An 18,686-nucleotide genomic window follows, 5' to 3' on the forward strand; every position below is an offset into this window, starting at 1 on the left:
TCTTGAACATTTAATTTCTGTATTTTATGGAACATGTCATAGATCCTTAGTTGTTTGTTTGGAAAGATTTTAAATTATACTTGCAAGTATAGGTTGAAAATGTTGGTGTCTTCCAGGCCTAAAAGCTTTTAACTCTCCATGCCAAAGGACTTTTCCTCTTTTGCTTAGGCAAGAGAAAATCTGTATTTAATTCCTCCTGCTGTATAATGATCTGGATTTATCTAGTATGTGACTAGATAATAAATGAAGCATGGAAGAGCTGCAGTAACTCTTTGCAAAAATTATTTTTGCCATTTTTACATTTGCCAATAGCCCCTTCCCCTTTCTTTTTTGTTTGTCAGGCTTTATTGTGGATGCTGGACTGGGTACATTAAACTGTTTGCTCTTTAACTATGCCATTATAGATGGGACTGAGAACAAGAGGTTTAATATAACTGGCCTGTTGCCTACATATACAAATTGGTACGTTGATGACTGAACACAGTCTTTAAAGACTAAAAATAGTGAGTCTTTACCTTCTGGATGTCAGTTCACAGTGGATTCTGAATATCGTATCTTCATCGTAGTCTTTTATAGCAGATAGTATTTTTAGAGAGTTCCTTGAATTTAGAATGAAGAATTGATTACTCTTGAAAGAAATGCAACTAACTTTCAGGCTTAGCTTGAGAATACAGTTGCCAGGATTGAAGGATTACAGCTCATAATTCTACATAAAATTAGGAGTATGATGAGTTTCAAGCATCCAGCAAATAGTCATTCCCCACAACAAAGACACACACTACCATGTGTTTTGAGCAGTTCCCTAAAATTTGGTCCTGGAATGTGAGAAAAAGAGAGAGAGAGAGAACCATGTCAGTAAGTGAGAGAGCACCTTCCCAGTTCTATCCCCTCCTTTTTTTAAATCAGTGAACCTAAGAAAATAAGAAAAAAAATACATGACCCAGTATACAATGAAGTTGGCTTTTGTTTTATACATTGATTTCAGCCATCCATTGATATGGATCTGATTGGTTTGTTTTCCTTTCTTGACTGTGGATGGACTTTACTGGCTATATTAATTGTAGTACACTTATTCTACAACTTTTTAAAAAATTGTTTTATTGTGGTAAAATATATATATAACAAAACATTTGCCAATTTGATATTTTTTACATGAACAATTCAGTGACATTGATCACAGTCATGATGTTGTGCAGCCATCACCATATCTGTTTCCAAACTAGTCCACCACCATTAATAGAAACTCAGTGCCCCCTAAACTAAGCCTCTCCCTTTACCCTTCCCTCCAACCAGTAAACTGTAGTCTCTACATTTACCTGTTGTAGATATTTCATATAAGTGGGATCATACAATATTTTCCACAAGTTTTTATACATATAAATTTTTAATGAGGTACATGGTATACACAGTTCAAAAGTACCAAAGAATTAAAAAACAAACAAACCTGTTGCAGTTGAATCGATTCCTACTCAGCAACCGTATAGGACAGAGTAGAACTGCCCCATAAGGTTTCCAAGGAGCAGCTGGTGGATTTGAACTGCCAACGTTTTGGTTAGCAGCCTGACTTCTTAACCACTGCAGCACCAGGGCTCCAAAGAATAGTGGAAAATAAGTTCTCCCTGTTCCCCAGCTGTCTATCTTCTTACTTTCCCAGGAAGCAATTGCAACACTAATGTCTACAGTTTTTAACAATGAGCTTTAATAAGAATGGTTTTATTGTTATTTAGACTTAAATGTCTGGGTATACCCAGTGACAAGACACAGTTGTTATCCACAAGCTACAAGCAAGGAATTATGTAGTCATGATACAGTCCTTTAAAATAATAAGGGTGGACTTTTCTAGCTATCCTGCTGTTTTTGTTTTAATGTACTAACAATTCAGTTGCAGTACTACACATTAAAGAGATACCGTGTACATTTTAGGAGCCTTGGTGGTACAGTGGTTAAGAGCTCGCTGCTAACCAACAGGTCAACAGTTCAAATCCACCAGCCACTCCTTGGAAACCTTATGGGGCAGTTCTACTCTGTCCTGTAGGGTCACTATGAGTCGGAATTGACTCGACGGCAGTAGGTTTGGTTTGTGTGTTTTTTTATGGGTATATGTCTTCCCTGGTAAATAAACTCCACCTTGACCTTAATTCCAGACGTTTTGAAGGGATTATTATAGTCTAATCAGTTCTTAGAACTGTAATGGAACAGTTTAAGTAGCTTATTTGGTTGATAGCATGAAGCCATTACATTTTATTCTTTTTCCCCGTATTATGAGATATTTAGGGTCACGCTGAGAAGTAAAACGAAACTATGAGCCCTGCCAGACTAACTCCAGGTATAACTTGTTCAGATGCTAAATGTCACATGACCCTGAAGGACAGCTGGAATCTCCTTAGTTTATGTCTTCTGTGGTAATACTACATGCTACTTTGGGGGTTGGGGAAAGGAGACAAGGGAAAGAGGAAAGATACACCCAGAGTTGTGAGTTATTTAGTGAAATGTATTATCTAATAGGCAATGAGATGCCATTTTTCTAATTATATATTGCCTGTGACTGTTCTACTGGGAATGTGGAATAAAAGGAAAATGAAACCAGAGATGTACAATGAATGACTGTTAGAAAACTTTAATAATTAATTAGAGAATATCTATAGCACTGCAGGGTCAGGGTGCAAGGAAGATCATTGATCCCTCTAATATATAAGTAGGTAAAACTTGTTCCCCTTTATGTATAGTAACACTTCAACTGTTGTTGCCTTGGTATAGGGATGGCTCCTAACAAAAAGAATAGCCAATGCTATGCAGTGCTCTTTCCTAACTACTCTGTGTATAAAATTCTGTCAGTTCCTTTACATTTCAATTCAGACATGTATAAATCAGTGAGGCCATTTCCTTCCAGACTTCAGTAGAAATAGTCATTCCCTTAGTAAGAATGTTGTAGTAGATTAATTATTACAAGAGGGTGTAGTCAAGTGCGGCCATTTCTTAAGGTAGTTAGGTGTATTATTTTTAACCTGAGAGCCTTCTCGCTTTTTAAAAATGATTTCTAAAAACAGGCCAGACTTTAATATTTGCCAGTTTTATGGGTATGAAATAATAACTTGTTTTAAGTTGCAAATCTGATTACTACTATTTACATGTGTTTGTTGCCTGTTACATTTCCTCTTCTGTGAATTACTTGTTCTTAGGAAATGCCTTTGCCCAGTTTGCGTTTGGATTATTTGTCTTTTCAGCTTTTTGTTTCCATAGTAAGAAACTGCATTCCCAAGCAGAATTTCTTCCTCAGATCCTGAGTGATTTCTGATCAGAAACAGAATTTGGTAAAGAGCCACTCCCCTCAGCCCCCCCAGCTGTATGGTTGCTATATAAATGCTGTTTTTAATAAGTACCAAAAATATATTGAAGTTTGTCCTTCAGTGAGAGTTTATCACTCTTGGCCTTTGGGTGAACTTTGAGCCTGAGCTGTTTCATTCAAGGCAGCATGATGTCATAGAACTTGCAAATTTCTCTGTAGCTAGAAATAGGAATGTTGTTCTCCTAAATAATGTAAAGGACTGAATAATGCTGGCACAACATTATTCATCTCTCAGGTCTCCACTAAAGACTTCAGCATGGTAGGGGTTTTATTGTTTGTGGGGGAAGGGTGGGAATCTAGAAGTAGAAGGGAAAACTGTATCTGGTCCTTAAGCCGAAGAATACGTACTTAATTCCACTGTCCACATAAAACTCAGCTGCTGGTGTCACCCAGCTCACACTCACTTCTCCAAACAGTTGGATCCATCTTTGCTAATTCATGTTGAAAGACTTTCTAAGTTTCTTTTTAGCTCTATGCATTCAGTATATGAATCTGCTTTAGGTTTTCAATGGAAGTTTAAAGCAGATAGCTATGTGGTTATCTCATATAAAAGTAGGTAGAATTTGGATCAGCGTTTTTACCCTTACTTGAATAGCAGATGTCCCTGATACCAACAGTGTTGAGATTCGTTTCAGAGAGTAGAACAGCTTATTAACATCTGCTGGAGTTGGGAGTGTGGAGTTCACTAGCAGCAGAATCTGTAGTTGATCAGCTACATCCTCTAAAGCTTCCAGAGCCACAGCTAAGAGAATTTATTACTTGGAGTTCAAGAAATGTAGGGAATAATGGAACAAGAACAGAACATAACCGAATTGCTCTCATAAATAAGCACTGCCCATTGTTCACCACTATACTTTGTTTTAGTTTCTATAAAGAGGATGCTTATAAACTGTATGTGGGTAGTCTTTCAGTTGTTGTTTTCATCCTCATACTTTTTTTTCTGTCATTGTTTTAAAAGCTAGCAGTCCTGGAAACAAATTATTCTTCTTTTTACTCATTAATCTTAAAGCAACACCTGGACCTTATATACCCTACTTGTAAACTGCATTGTTAGAAGGTCTGAATTTTTTCTGACTGTCTCAAACCATGACCAATACACTAGAAGAGTAATTACTCACCCTCATATAAAGTATATTCAATGTATGAATGATAAAAACTTATCTTCTGTTTTCTAATTATAAGGCTAGATTTGTTGCAAATGAGCCTAGGTAACTGAGATCTAGCTGTTTCTTTTGGATTGTTTTAGAAAGAATTGGCCATAGTATTTGATTCTTTGAAATTGAGGGTATAATTTCATTCTTTGGGGAAACAATACGGAAATGCAAGAAAATTAACTTTCTTCAGGATTAACTTATTCTTGGAACCTTGATTCAAACTCACATTTCCTAACCTCCAAGTATAGTTTATATCATTCCATTAACCAGTGTTAAATAGGTAGGGATTTGGGGAAAGTTAAGGGTATCACTTTAGATGTCTGGTAAAACACTGTTTATAATTCTAATTTAACTTAATACTTTGTTCCTACATTTTAACAGCATGTAAAGCAATACTTTTAACTTTCTCTAACTCATAAATGCCATACTCTCTGTGGGTAATTTTTTTTCCTACCCTTTGATACTTATGTCACAGAAGATATCTAAAAATTCAAAACCAGAGAGTATAATTCTTGCAAACTATTTATAGTTTTGAAAAGGTATATTATGAATGACTTTGGTTCGGAACATTAGAAATTTTGTTAAATGGCATTCAGGCTTGGAGACATTATCAAAGGATCATTTAAACTTTCTGTTCATAATTTTACTTATGTTACCCTACGGACTTGGAAGTATTTGGGGTTTAGGTTAACAAAACTAATTTTTCCTGAAGCAGATTTGTTTTTGTTTGCTTTACACATAAACATATTAATGCACACACATGCAAGACAGCAAAATACACTGTTTTTTATGGTTTTGTTTTGTTTTATTTTTTAGTTCCTATTTACTCACTAGAAGCATCATCTGCTTTCCTGAGAACACACTGTAAATAAAGTCTGGCTCACAGTTACGTGTAATGAACTACTCATCCTGTTCTTGCTCCTTGACCTATACTTAGAGGCAGTGCTTTTGAAGATGTATTCTCTGAAGTAAATTGGCAGTATATCATTTTTAGTTAGGTAGAGAGACATGTTTGGAAATTACTATAGGTAGGAATAGAACATGGCGGAGTTTTTTTCTCCAAATTCCATCTCCTTTTCCTGTACCAAGCTGATTAATTATCTAAGACCAACTGCTAAATATAAAATATATTAAATATTTTTCTTTGTGTAGCAGGTAGGTATCTTGGTTCATTAAACTCAGATTTGCAGAAAGTGTAACTTTATTTTTCTATAAATAAACTGAAGTTCTCTTTTGAGCCTCCATTCTAACAGAATGTGGAAAAATTTATCTCGGGCAATATGTTGTTATTATTGTTGTTAAATGCTGTCAAGTTTCCCTCTGACTCATGGTGACTCCATGCACCACAAAATGAAATGCTGCCTAGTCTTGCACCATCCTCTTGATTGGTTGTGGATTGGACAGTTGTGATCCATAGGGTTTTAATAGGCTAATTTTCAAAAGTAGATTGCCAGGCCTTTCTTCCTAGTACATTTTAATTTGGAAGCTCTGCTGAAACCTGTTCAGCATCGTAGCAACACAGAAGCCTCCACTGACAGATGGGTGGTGGCTGCGCATGAGGTGCCTTGTCTGGGAATTGAACCCGAATCTCCCATGTAGAGGCAAGAATTCTACCACTGAATTACCACTGCCCCCTAGTCAATTATACTGCCCTCCAATTCAGTGGGATTTATAGAGTGCCAAGGTATGAGATGCAGGAGTTTGGGGATATCTTGTCTTCATTGTCACCACTCATATGTCCGAATTCTCTGACAGGTCATTGTTTCATGTAAGTCTCTGCAGCATCCATCCTTATTTGTATTGAAAAGCCTTTTCAGAGCCTGTCAGTATTCTGGACCATAGAAAATATTCTTCTCACCTAAGCCATGGGGAACTTGGTGAGACTGTCATGGATCTAGGTGTGCAGAAGCACTATGTGGATACCTCTTCTATTCTTGCTCCTCTTGGGATCTCATGCCATTTCCTGTACTCTGTCTAAGAATGAAGGTACAATTTTTTCACAGATGTTGGATCCGCAGAACCCTTCTGGGGGGCTCTGTCATTCCCTACCCCTCCTTGGGGATTCTCTTTTTTGCTTTCTGTCTTTACCACTCTTGCTGCAATCTCAGATTGTAATTCCTAATAACGAGGAGGTTAGAGCTTTGCTTTTAATTACCATGCTTTCTTTCAATTTTTTTTCTTATTCCTGGTTTAAGGTTTTGGATTATTTTTTCACTATATCCTTGTATGTCATTCCTTTCCCAAGGCGATGAACATGGAATATTCGTTCTACCTGGACTGTGGGAAATTTTAGAACATGAGGAAATATGGAGGAAAGGGAACAATATTTACTTGATGTTTAAAAGTATTATTCCACCAGACCTCTATTTTTTTTTTTATATTGCCCATCTCGTGATGGCTTCATCACAAGAATTTTTACTTGGAGATTTAAATATTTTTTAGCTAACAGAAGGTATGGGAATCCTTTTTACAATTTTTATTTGGAAATTTGGGATTCAGATATATGGTATTGTTTCATAGATATATATTTGGTATCTTTACCACTTCCTTTGGAATACAGATGAGAGCAGAAAGGATTTTTCTTTTCCTTCTTCCTTTTTTAACTTTTTGCTATAGTTGATTCCAAGCATACATAAAAGTAAAAGCAGTGGTATAATGAACTTCCATATACCTATCATCCAGCTTCAACAGTGTTCAACTCATGACCACCTTGTAGCATATATAATCCTTCTCCCTACCCTGATCCCTACCACTGGATTATTTTGAAGCCAATTCCAGGTATCATATTTTATTATCCTCATTTTCCTGATGGGTAAATAATGAGTTTTAAATGTCCACCCATTGTGGTGCTATTACATAGTCCAGAATTCAAAACTCCATTCCATCCACTTAATACTCATTTAGTGCTTATTCTGTGACAGGTACTAGTCTAGGCTCAGGATATACAGAATGCAACATAAACTCCAGGGAAAATATACATTGGGTACTAGTTAGTCACACGAGGATATAATTTCTCACTTCTATTTAAAACTTTCTTTCTTTTAAATTGTGCTTTAAGTGAAAGTTTACAGAGCAGATTGGTTTCCCATTAGATAGTTTGTACATAGAGTGTTTCATGACATTGGTTGCATTCCCCACAATGTGTCAGCACTCTCCCCATTTCTACCCTGGGCTCCCCATTCCCTTTTGTCAGGATTTTCTACCCCTTCCTGCCTTCTTATCTTTGCTTTTGTGCAAATGTTGTCCTTTTGATCTTGTTTATTTGATTGTTCTAAGGAACGCGTTTCTCTCTGGTGTTATTGTTTATTTTATGGGCCTGTCTTTTGTGGCTGAAAGATGATCTCCGGGAATGGCTTCAGTTCCAGGTCAGAAGGGTGTCTTAGGTCTGTAGTCTTGGGAGTTCCTCCAGTCTCCACCAGACCAGCAAGTCTGGTCCTTTCCGTGATCTATTTAAAACTTTCTAATAGCTTCCCGTAACGTTCTTAACGTGTTGCATGGGGCAAATATGCTGCAAAAGATCTCTTGAAAGTGTTAAAACGTAAAGATGTCACTTTGAGGACTAAGGTGTGCCTGACCCAAGCCATGGTATTTTCAGTTGCGTCATATGAATGCAAAAGCTGGGCAATGAATAAGGAAGACTGAAGAAGAATTGATGCCTTTGAATTATGGTGTTGGTGAAGAATATTGAATATACCATAGACTGCCAGAAGTACAAACAAATCTGTCTTGAAAGAAGTACAACCAGAACGCTCCTTGGAAGCGAGGATGGCGAGACTTCATCTCATGTACTTTGGACATATTATCTGGGGGACCAGTCCCTGGAGAAGGACATCATGCTTGGTAAGGTAGAGGGTCAGCGAAAAAGAGGAAGACCCTCAATGAGATGGATTGACATGGTGGCTGCAACAATGGGCTCAAGCAAAACAACGATTGTGAGGATGGCACAGGACCAGACAGTGTTTTGTTCTGTTGTACATAGGGTTGCTATGAGCCAGAACCGACTCCACCGCACCTAACAACAGCAATATTCTTAAAGCTAGAACTACTCTAACTTTATTTAAAAAAAAACAAAAACAATCTGCCAGGCCCTGCCTCTCCTGCTCCTTTTTCCTTTCTGACTCCTCTTCCGCTCTGTACCTGGCTCACCGTACCCAACCACGCTGCCTCCTGGCTGTTACTGAAACATTCCCTTGATGTTCTGCCTCTGAATCTTCCTACTTGCTACTCTCTTTGTCTGTAACATTTTTCCCTCAGATATCTGCATGGCTTATTCTCTCACCCTCTTAAGACCTTCTCTGCTCTCATCTGCTTTCCAACGCTTGTCCTGACCCCTCTAGGTATTAGTCCATATTCACCTTGACTAGTGTTTAAGGAGTAGGGGTTTGAGGAAATCCTCTTGTTCTTTTCAAATAATATGTTTTAAAGCCTGTATTAAGAATTTTATCTTATAAGGGGGACAAATCAGAAGAAGAGGAAGTGATTATTCAACAGATGGTTTGAAGACAACTCAGCCTTTTGAAAATATCAATTTACCTATCAACTTTGCAATATACACTGAAATTATTTCCACGTGGTTGCTTAAATAATAATTGGGTAATCATTTTCACATTCTTTTCTTCATAATATTGTTAAATAACACGAGAATTTAAGTGTCGTGCTTTTGTGATCACTTGGCTTTTGAGGCACAGCAGGATTTTGAAAAGCTAGTAACTAAACTTTTAACTACTGCAAATCTTACACTGTAATAGTATTTTTTCCCCTCTGGTAAGTAATTGACTGGGTTACGTACCATTTCAACTCTCCTTCTGCTTTAAGGTAGGCTTTTTTGTGAGTATATGTCCTTTAAAATCTTGCCCTAGGTTATACTGTGGTTACTTCATTTGTGTCTGTTTCGTTGTTAAGATTTAGTTCTTCAAAACTACCGTGACTGACGAGAATATAGTGAGATTGGCATTCTTATTCACTGCTCATGGAAGTGTATCACTCTTTCCAGTAATATGTATCAAGAGATTTAAAAATGTTCACATCCTTAAACTTCATTTTTAGAAATCTATCCTAAGGAAAATGCACATGTAGCTGTATGTTCACATACCGCTGGGTAGTGGAAATTATGACTGTTTCCTGCTTTTCATTGTTTTCTATTTCTTCTAAATTTCATTAATGCTCATCTCAGGGGAAAAATAAAACTACACATATTCTTACTGTTACTCTCTTTCTCTATTCCCCCCTCCCCCCAGTACTTCATTGCTTGATTTCTCTGCATAATAAAATGATATGATACCTTCAAAGAAGAGGCTAAGATTTCAAAGCATAATATTTAGTTTGTAGTTGGAACTCAATAAATGTTTGTTGAATCATTTTCATGCTTTCATTAAGTTTCCTCTGCATGAGAAAGCAGAGTTTAAGCCTGTATTATAGGCTTGTAGTTTAAGCCTATATTATATCACGTAAGAATCAGGGAAACTACTGAAATATCCAAGAAAATGAAATATTTATTTGAATAAATGAGGTTTTTCAGCAAGTGAAAGTGTTTTTTAATTAAAAATACGTTTTTATACTTCCTATTTATATGAAACTATTAAATAGGTCTTTTAAAGATCCTTAGTATTTAGCTTAGTTTAAAAAATTTCTTCCCAACTTATGGGAACTGCATCAAATCAGTTGCTTTGTTAATTGGTGGTGATTGAAATATCCTGTATCCCGGAGGCTGGGAAATAGCTTAGTTTTCAAGGCTATTGCATGTGTAGTAACCTGGATGAATAGTTTTATTATTGCTACTTAATATGCTTGTACTCTTAAGATGCATTTAATTGTTCATTTTTTTATAGTGATAGATATCATTGCTAAACTAAATGCCTAGAGATAAAGTTTTAAGTATACTTTTGATTGGAGGTCTTTCTGCAGTCTTTCTTGTTTAATAGTTGTTTGATTAGCCTTTGTGTTTTAACTGTCATATTTTATCTTATGAATCATGACAGTATCCCAGATGCTCACATCAAAAAATGTGTGCCCATGTCCATTTTCCACTACATGTTTTAACATGGTTTAAATCTGTTTTTTTTTCTCCAACAGTGGTTCCTCCTGGAAGTCCTGGGCCCATTACTCGGCATGGGTCTTATGATAGTTTAGCTTCTGACCATAGTGGACAGGAAGATGAAGAATGGCTTTCTCAGGTAAAACTCTGAAATGTTTGGGGAATTAAGGCGAAAGAAAGTAGAAACCTAATGTCTATTTTTATTCTTGGAGTTTTACATTTTTTTCCTTAGAGCAAAGTGGAAGAAATTGATAACTCTTTATAAGATCACCAAGAATTCATCAATTGTCTTTCATATTAAGAATTCTCATAATTATTGGCATGGGAATACATATACATGTTATATGTGTGTGCCTATAACATATGTATATGTACCCTCACGCCAGTAATTGTGAGAATTCTTAATATGGAAAGACAATAAAATGAATCTGGGGTTTGTATGTGTATACATTAGCTTTCATACTGAGAGCGTAAAATATACAATCTTTCAAACAATCTATCTCTACTCCTTAGGACCTTGGAGTGTAGACGGACTCCTTAGGACACTTCACTTCAACTTTTCAATTAGGAAAACGATAATGTGTGCTGTCAGTGTGAAAGTATATACAATATGTTTTTCCTGTACCTCCCAGAGGTGCCTCAGAAGAAAAGCCTGGCAATCTACTTGCAAAAAATCAGACCTTGAAAACCCTATGGAGCACAGTTCTAGTCTGACACAGCTGGGGTCGCCATGAGTCTGAATCTACTCAGTGGCTACTACAACGACAACAACAACAACCTTGGAACACATTTTCAGTGGGATAAAAATGAATGAAAAAAGAATTGACGTTGTTTAAACAGTGAAGCCATTCATGTTCTTTGAGATTAATTTTCTGGAGCCAACATTTTCTGAAGATTGTGTTCATACTTTCATTATAGAAGTTCAGCATTCTACTCTACACAATTCCTAATTGTGCACAATTGGGTGTTCTTCCCTAAACTCATGTAAATGCCGCAATAGTCTCTAAACCAGTCCTTCCACTGATCCTTCTTCCCCTTGCCAGGTGAAGCTGTCTTCATCTCAAGGGCTTTGAAATAAAAGAAACTTGGGGAGATTTCAAAACGATGAGATTACAAAAGACTTGATTACAAATGCTGTTATGTCTGCCTTGAGTCTGACATCATTTGGTGAAGTTAATGACCTGTCTCAGATTACCAGTCCAGTGACTTTTCAGCAGACAGGTGCCTCAAAAAACGTGGAGGCCAGTTAACGTTTCATTGCTTTCTCAGAGAGGGTAGCCTGAAAACCAAACGGAATCTGGACACTGGCGAATGAGACCTTTCCTAGGTAACATACATTTCATCACACCAAAAATACTCACAGGAAGCTCCTTGAAGGAGGCTTTATACTTCAATTCCTGGCATATGGAGGTTCATCCTTTCTTTTTTTTTTTTATTTTCATTATTTTTTTTTTAATTGAACTTTAGATGAAGGTTTACAGAACAAACTAGCTTCTCATTAAACAGTTAGTACATATATTGTTTTATGGCATTGGTTAACAAACCCATGACATGTTGGTACTCTCCCTTCTCGACCTTGGGTTCCCTATTACCAGCTTTCCTGTCCCCTCTTGCCCTCCAGTCCTTGCCCCTGGGCTGGTGCACCCCTTTAGTCCCATTTTGTCTGCAGGTTCATCCTTTCTTGAGGAAACCAAGATCAAGTAAACCCAGAGTGCATGTGTTGTTTTCAGAATCAAAATGTTGTCCTTCATAATAGAATGCTGGCAAAGAAACCACTGTCCTTCACTTCAACTTCTCAATTAGAAAAAGGGGTAATGTGTGCTGTCAGTGTGAAACTGCATACAATATGTTTGTCATGCACACAACAGGAGAGTGAATAGGAACATCTGGCCATCGCCTCAGTGAAATTGCACAGGCATCTGTTTACCTCTCGGCTCTGTGACACTGTTGGTTATGAGCTTAAAATACACAGAATGCTTTATCTGTGGCCTCATTTACATTGCTGAATACAACTACTTGAGTCAGAAATCACTGTCTTCAATCTGAGTAGTTTTCTCCCATGATTAGTGGGAACATGAATATTGTTCCAAGACCATGATGCTTTTGCCCTTACACAGTCATAAACACAGAGCTACACTCTGTGAACCTTTTCAGTTATGTTTTGTTAAGAATTAATCACTACAATCATACAAATGTGATTAAATTTGAAAGAACTAAGGGGAAAAATAAGCCACATGGGAAGTCAGTTCTATAGAATGTACGCACAGATATGGATGTAACAATTACAAGACACTAAGACATAGTCTTTCTCCAAAGGTTTCCGTATTTGACCTCTTATTTAGGTTGCTCATTTGTAAAATATTTAATATATATATTTTCTGGTTTTGCTCTTGGGTTCTACTTTCTGCCTTGTCTTTACAATGTTTAATATAATATTGGCAACATTCCCTACATCCTCCAAAGAGCATGAAATTCATAAAAGCATTTTGGTATTACTGTTTGCAGTACCTAAAATGCCTGTGCAATGTTTGCGGTAGTTGAGAAAGTACTAACATGTAATGGTATTTCAAAGACAAAATCCATTTTTAGAGAAAATATATAGTAATTTCTCCATTTCAACAGTGGAGTTTGGGGGTAGCACAGTAAGCATTGTAATACTTACCTGTGGAAAGAAACTAGTGTGTTAGTCATCTAGTGCTGTTGTAACAGAAACAGCACAAGTAGGTGGCTTTAACAAACAGAAATTTATTTTCTCACAATTTAGGAGATTTAGAAGTCCAAATTCAGCATGCTGGCTCTAGGGAAGGCTTTGTCTGTCTGTCAGCTTTGAGGGAAGGTCCTTGTCTTTTCAGCTTCTGTTTCCTGGTTCCTTGGAGACTTCCATGTGACTTAGCATCTATCTTCCCCCATCTCTGCTTGTTCCTTTTATCTCTTGTAAAAGATTGACTCAAGACACAACCTATACTAATCTTGCCTCATTAATATAACAGAAAACTCATTCCCAAATGGGATTATAACCGTAGGCATAGAGGTTAGGATTCACAGCATATATTTTGGGGGGACAAAATTCAATCCATAACAACTGGGTTGGGGTGTTAAACATTGTTTCAGACCTTTTCTTTTCCTTGGATAGGTCAGAAACAACTTCAGGTTTGTCATGAATTTGATCCTTAGTGAAGGAATTATTTTTAATCTTTGGATTAATAAGTGTAGTTTTCAGTGCATGTCCACAAAGTGGAAAACAACTGTCTAGAATGTATGAAAAAAATAGTCCCTAGGGAGTGGACACTAGTTATATGAAGCAAGCAGCTAGTTCTTTTACTTCCATGTGATTTTTGTATTGTGCGTGTGGGTGTGTGTATTTACACTTATATATATACAAATGAATATTTTTTGTTTGGTTGTTTATTTTGATGAAAACCAGTGGAGGGATATAGTGAATGTCTACATAGGCTGTGATTATCACCTTTTGATTGTGGGTTCCCTTTCCCTCTCCCACTCAGTAAGGGTGGGTATTAAGAGAAAGGATGGGACAGGATCATGAAAGGCTCTCAAATGGAAGTCATAATACATTCAACTCATGATTCCTATTCTCTTGCAGGTTGAAATTGTAACACACACTGGACCCCACAGACGTCTTTGGATGGGTCCACAGTTCCAATTCAAAACCATCCATCCCTCAGGCCAAACCACAGTCATATCATCCAGTTCATCCGTGCTGCAGTCACATGGTCCAAGTGATACTCCACAGCCCCTTTTGGATTTTGATACAGATGATCTTGATCTCAATAGTCTCAGGTAGGAAATAAGAACTAGGGAGTGATTTGAATGACAGGGTTAATATGTTCTTTTGAAGTGAGTGTCCAAAATAGTATTTACATTTCTCCTTTTGACATAGTTTCATGTTGCAGACTTATGTCCACTGTTACTTGTGATTTGCTATCATTTCTTCACATCTCTCTCAGGTCCAGTAAATATTTGTGTTTCAAATTGTATGTCACTAGATCGAGTATTTAGTGCACTTTTTAAAGCCATCTGATTTTATGATGCTTTGCTTATGTTTCTAACTGCTTGAAGTCTGATTATAGCCTCTTTACCTGATCTTTCGATGTTGGTATCACCTTCCAATTATATTTCATCTGTGGTTTTCATCTCATGCTGCATCTTTCTTCTAAATGACTTTAAATTGTATGTGTTTGATTAGAATATTGTCCTGTTTAATGGAGTTATAGAAACTTTTATGTTAAGCAGCAGGTTTATAATTTGTTTTGATTGCATTTGTAATTTCCATTCAAGAATAAGTATCCTTTTAGTATCATTTCCATCTCAGCATCCAATTAGAAACTCTAATTCTTCTCATTCTTGCTTACTATCACTCCACCCCAGCTCCTCACCTCTCGTTCTCCTACATTTCTGTAAGCCTCAAAGTCCTATGACCGTTGGCCTTACTTTCTCGTCTAAATTGTGAAGTCCTTGTTCAGATTTTTTTTTTTTTACTTAGCTGACCCTGCAAGAATGCCTCTCTGCATCCTAGCCTAAATGGGGAACAGCAAATATAGTGTCTTATTGTTATATCTGTAAGGGGATCAGTGGCAGGTTAACCTCATGGCAGCTCTATACCTAGAGCAGAGACTTAAAATGTAAAAAAGTCCAGTGAAGTTTGTGTTAATAGGCCCGAGAAACAGCTAATGTAAAGGAAGCAGAGTCTAATTTTCCATTCAAGATTAGCTCCAGAGAAATTGGTTATACCTGTTAGTTTGCTTTCAGTTACAAGTAACAGAAACTCCAATTTATTTTAATTGAGACATAAGTCACATAATGTGAAGTTCACCATTTTAAAGTCTATAGCTCAATGGGTTTTAGTATATTCACCATGTTGTAAGTCATCACCACTATTTCCATTACCCCAACCAGCTTGTTTTTGTCTTTTTCTATTATGGAAAATTCCAAACATACATAAAGGTAAAGATAATACTAGAATAAACCCCCATTTATCTGTTGTCCAGCTTATTCAACACATTAATATATGGCTAATCTTGTTTCACTTATAGCCCCAACCAATGCCTCACCCCCAAATCTGGATCATTCAGAAAACCCAATGTAAATTGAATTAATAATAAGGATATTCATTAGCCCACATAAGAAGTTGTTTAGACCAGAAGGGGGGTCTTTAGTTTGAATGAACTAAACATATCTAACTGGCTAGCTTCCTATTGCTTTCAAGAACAAGAACTCTTTTTTTTCAGAAACTTCAAATAAATTACCCCTCTAGTGGTTAAGTGCTATGGCTGCTAAACAAAAGGTTAGCAGTTCGAATCTCCTCTTTGGAACCATATGAGGCAGTTCTACTCCTATAGTTCTACTTCCTATAAGGTTGCTATGAGTCAGAATTGACTCTACGGCAGTGAGTTTTTATCCATGCGTAGCTCCCCCTTTTCACTGGCCCAGATTTGCTTAGGCCTGATCATAACTGGGCAAAATAGTCCCTTCTCAGGATTGATGGGGTTACCATGACTGGCTTAGAAAAATAAGCTGGAGGGAAATGGATATTGGAGCCCCACCATATTGTCCACTATAGCAGTGATCCATATTTGTATATAAATATTTTCAACTTTCAGAACTGTAATATTTACTGAAAGATCCACTTCATGATCTTATGCCTCCCTTCCATTTCTTTCTTCCTCACGACACACACACACGCTTTCACACTGTGCTCCCAAGATCTTCCCTTTCTCTGCAATTCATGCTTCTTAGCTTGGCATTTCAGGCCTCTATAATTTGATGCTGCTTATCAGCCTGTCATCTTCTACCAAGACCCATTATGCTTCCGCCAAACCATTCTTCTCAAGACGCCCTGCATTTATCATGCTTAGTCCCAAAACCAAGGGTCTGCTTGTGCTAATTCTGTACTCAAGGTGTATTTCTTGCTCCTCTCCATGTATACATTTCCTGCTACTCTTAATGATCCAGTTCCTGTTACAAATCCACAAGGTCTTCTCTATCTACTGTGGACCATGCATATATGCCCCACCACCTCATTCTGTGCTTTTGTTATCTATATTTTCACACTTTAGTATTCTTTTGCATCACCTCAGATATGTTTACATCTTATACCATATGTCTTGCACGTAGACCTAGTATCTCATGTTGTCTTTCCTGCTTGCTCCCACAGTAATGCTGACACATGACTAATATTTAGCAAATACTTATTTGCTAAATGAATTACAAAAAATGCTTACATATATTATTATAAAAAGTTTTTATTCCATTAAGTTGCCTGGAATTCTCATATCTTTTAGTCATACAAAGATGTTTGTGTTGATAGTATTTATTCTAATACAGCTAGAATTAGACCCTTGGCATTTATGTTTATAATTCTCATGGAACTTGAAATTGTTTGTAGTAAATTACAGTTTTGCTAAGGCTCTAATTGAATCTTCTGTGCTAATTGGTAATGTTATGAGGTTAACTCAGTTTGTTAGTAGTGATCCCAGCTAAACCCTCTACAGCCACATCCCAACACAACTTTTTAATCCAGTGCTTGTTGTGTATGAAATAATTTCCATTAAGGATTTTAAAAGAGTAACTTAATATTTTCAGTCATACATTGCTGCATGTTACAGAGGGCATTAGTAGCTATGGTGCTATTCATGGATTTGGGGATTCTCAAAATTCTTCCTGCATATCCCTTGCAAACGCCAGACGTCTCAGAATAAAGTATTTTGTTTACTCTCCCATTCTACTTAATTTAGCCTTTAAATTAACGTTAACTTTTCAATTCCTTATTTTAAAATTGATTGAATAAGATATCAAGGTAAGTTAGAAGGAGTGGGGAGAGACTATTTGCAGTGCTTTTGTCTTGTGCAAGAGTTAGAGACGGCTGCTCCCTTGCTTGTCTGGTTTTAGAATGAACAGTCCTTTAATGGATTGGGCTATTCCAGCACTACTGATTTAAGGTCTGTTGTAGCAAGCAGCAGTTTTGACGCCAGTAACATATGTGAATTAAATTAAATTAAATTGCATTTCAGGATCCAGCCCGTCCGCTCTGACCCAGTCAGCATGCCGGGGTCATCCTGTCCAGTCTCTGATCGAAGGGGAGTTTCCACAGTGATTGATGCTGCCTCAGGTAGAAAACCACCACCAAATGTTTACTGGGGTGGTTCTGTGCCTTTTTTACTTATTTTCTTGCACAATGTGCAGGATGATATTCATTTGTCCTCTTCTTTGTTTTTGGTTTGTGTGTGTGTGTGTTTTAACACAGTACTCTGCCTACATTTGTTGCTAAACAATGCCATGCGTTTAAACATTCTTAAGGTTGGTGAATGCTGCGGTGGAGGTGGCACTTGATTAAATGTAATGAACATGGTATTGAAGGCTACAGGGTTGATGACTGTTTTGCCTTTGATCACTCAAATGTGGAGAAGCAACCTTGACAGAGAACGTAAATACAGTATATGGATTCAATTTACTCAACCTGTTGAGTATCAAAGTGCCTGATCTGTGGAAGTAGAGTCCAAATGTGATAGCTTGAATGGTTTTATTATTGAAAGCATAAAATTTAGAAATTAATTAACTTAACTCTATTCTATCTATCACAGTTATTAACTTCCTATCCTTGGAATCAAGCCATGAATATATATCATTAGTACTGGGAAGCAGATCTTTGCTTTTGTAGGTGATAGTTGCTACATAAGTATAGTAAAACTATTTTCATTCAGCTAGGCTGCTACATAATAGATCTGTTTGTAATAATGTTTTTTATTATCTCTAAGTTTAATAATAAAGAAAATAGGGACAGTGGTGCTTTACATTATTGTGCCGCTGGGGAGCATCTGAAGATAACACAAATACACAGCAGGATTTCGTCAAAAAAAGTCTCTCGCAAGTAGTATTATTAAATACTCAGCATTAGTCAAACAGTTGAGTCAGAGAGGATTTTAATCTATGGTGATTTCAAAATCCCTAGAGACTGCTGATTTGATTGAGGCTTAAACAGTAAAAGAAAATGGAAACAAACACAAAACTAATTTGTGAGGGTCATTTTTTTTTTCTTCTTGTACTTCAGGTGAAGGCTTACAGAACAAATAGTTTCTCATGAAACAGAAGTACACATGTTGTTTTATGACATTGGTTAACAACCCCACAACATATC

General features: G+C 36.9%; 1 protein-coding gene across 3 annotated transcripts in view; it reads left to right on the forward strand.

The window, feature by feature from the left end:
- The window catches only part of BCAS3 (BCAS3 microtubule associated cell migration factor), a 641,765-nt gene that overhangs the window by 337,633 nt on the left and 285,446 nt on the right, over positions 1–18,686 (forward strand). For all 3 annotated transcript variants that reach the window (XR_002824359.1, XM_012555963.2, XM_012555964.2), the window contains 3 exons: positions 10,573–10,673; positions 14,136–14,332; positions 17,563–17,660. Coding sequence is in view for 2 of the 3 variants with exons in the window: in XM_012555963.2 (XP_012411417.1) it covers positions 10,573–10,673; positions 14,136–14,332; positions 17,563–17,660 (396 nt within the window). In the remaining variant the exon portion in view is untranslated. The remainder of the gene's footprint in view (positions 1–10,572; positions 10,674–14,135; positions 14,333–17,562; positions 17,661–18,686) is intronic.

Source organism: Trichechus manatus, unplaced genomic scaffold, assembly GCF_000243295.1.
Source record: "Trichechus manatus latirostris isolate Lorelei unplaced genomic scaffold, TriManLat1.0 scaffold00054, whole genome shotgun sequence".
In the NCBI taxonomy this organism is placed as follows: Eukaryota; Metazoa; Chordata; class Mammalia; order Sirenia; family Trichechidae; genus Trichechus; species Trichechus manatus.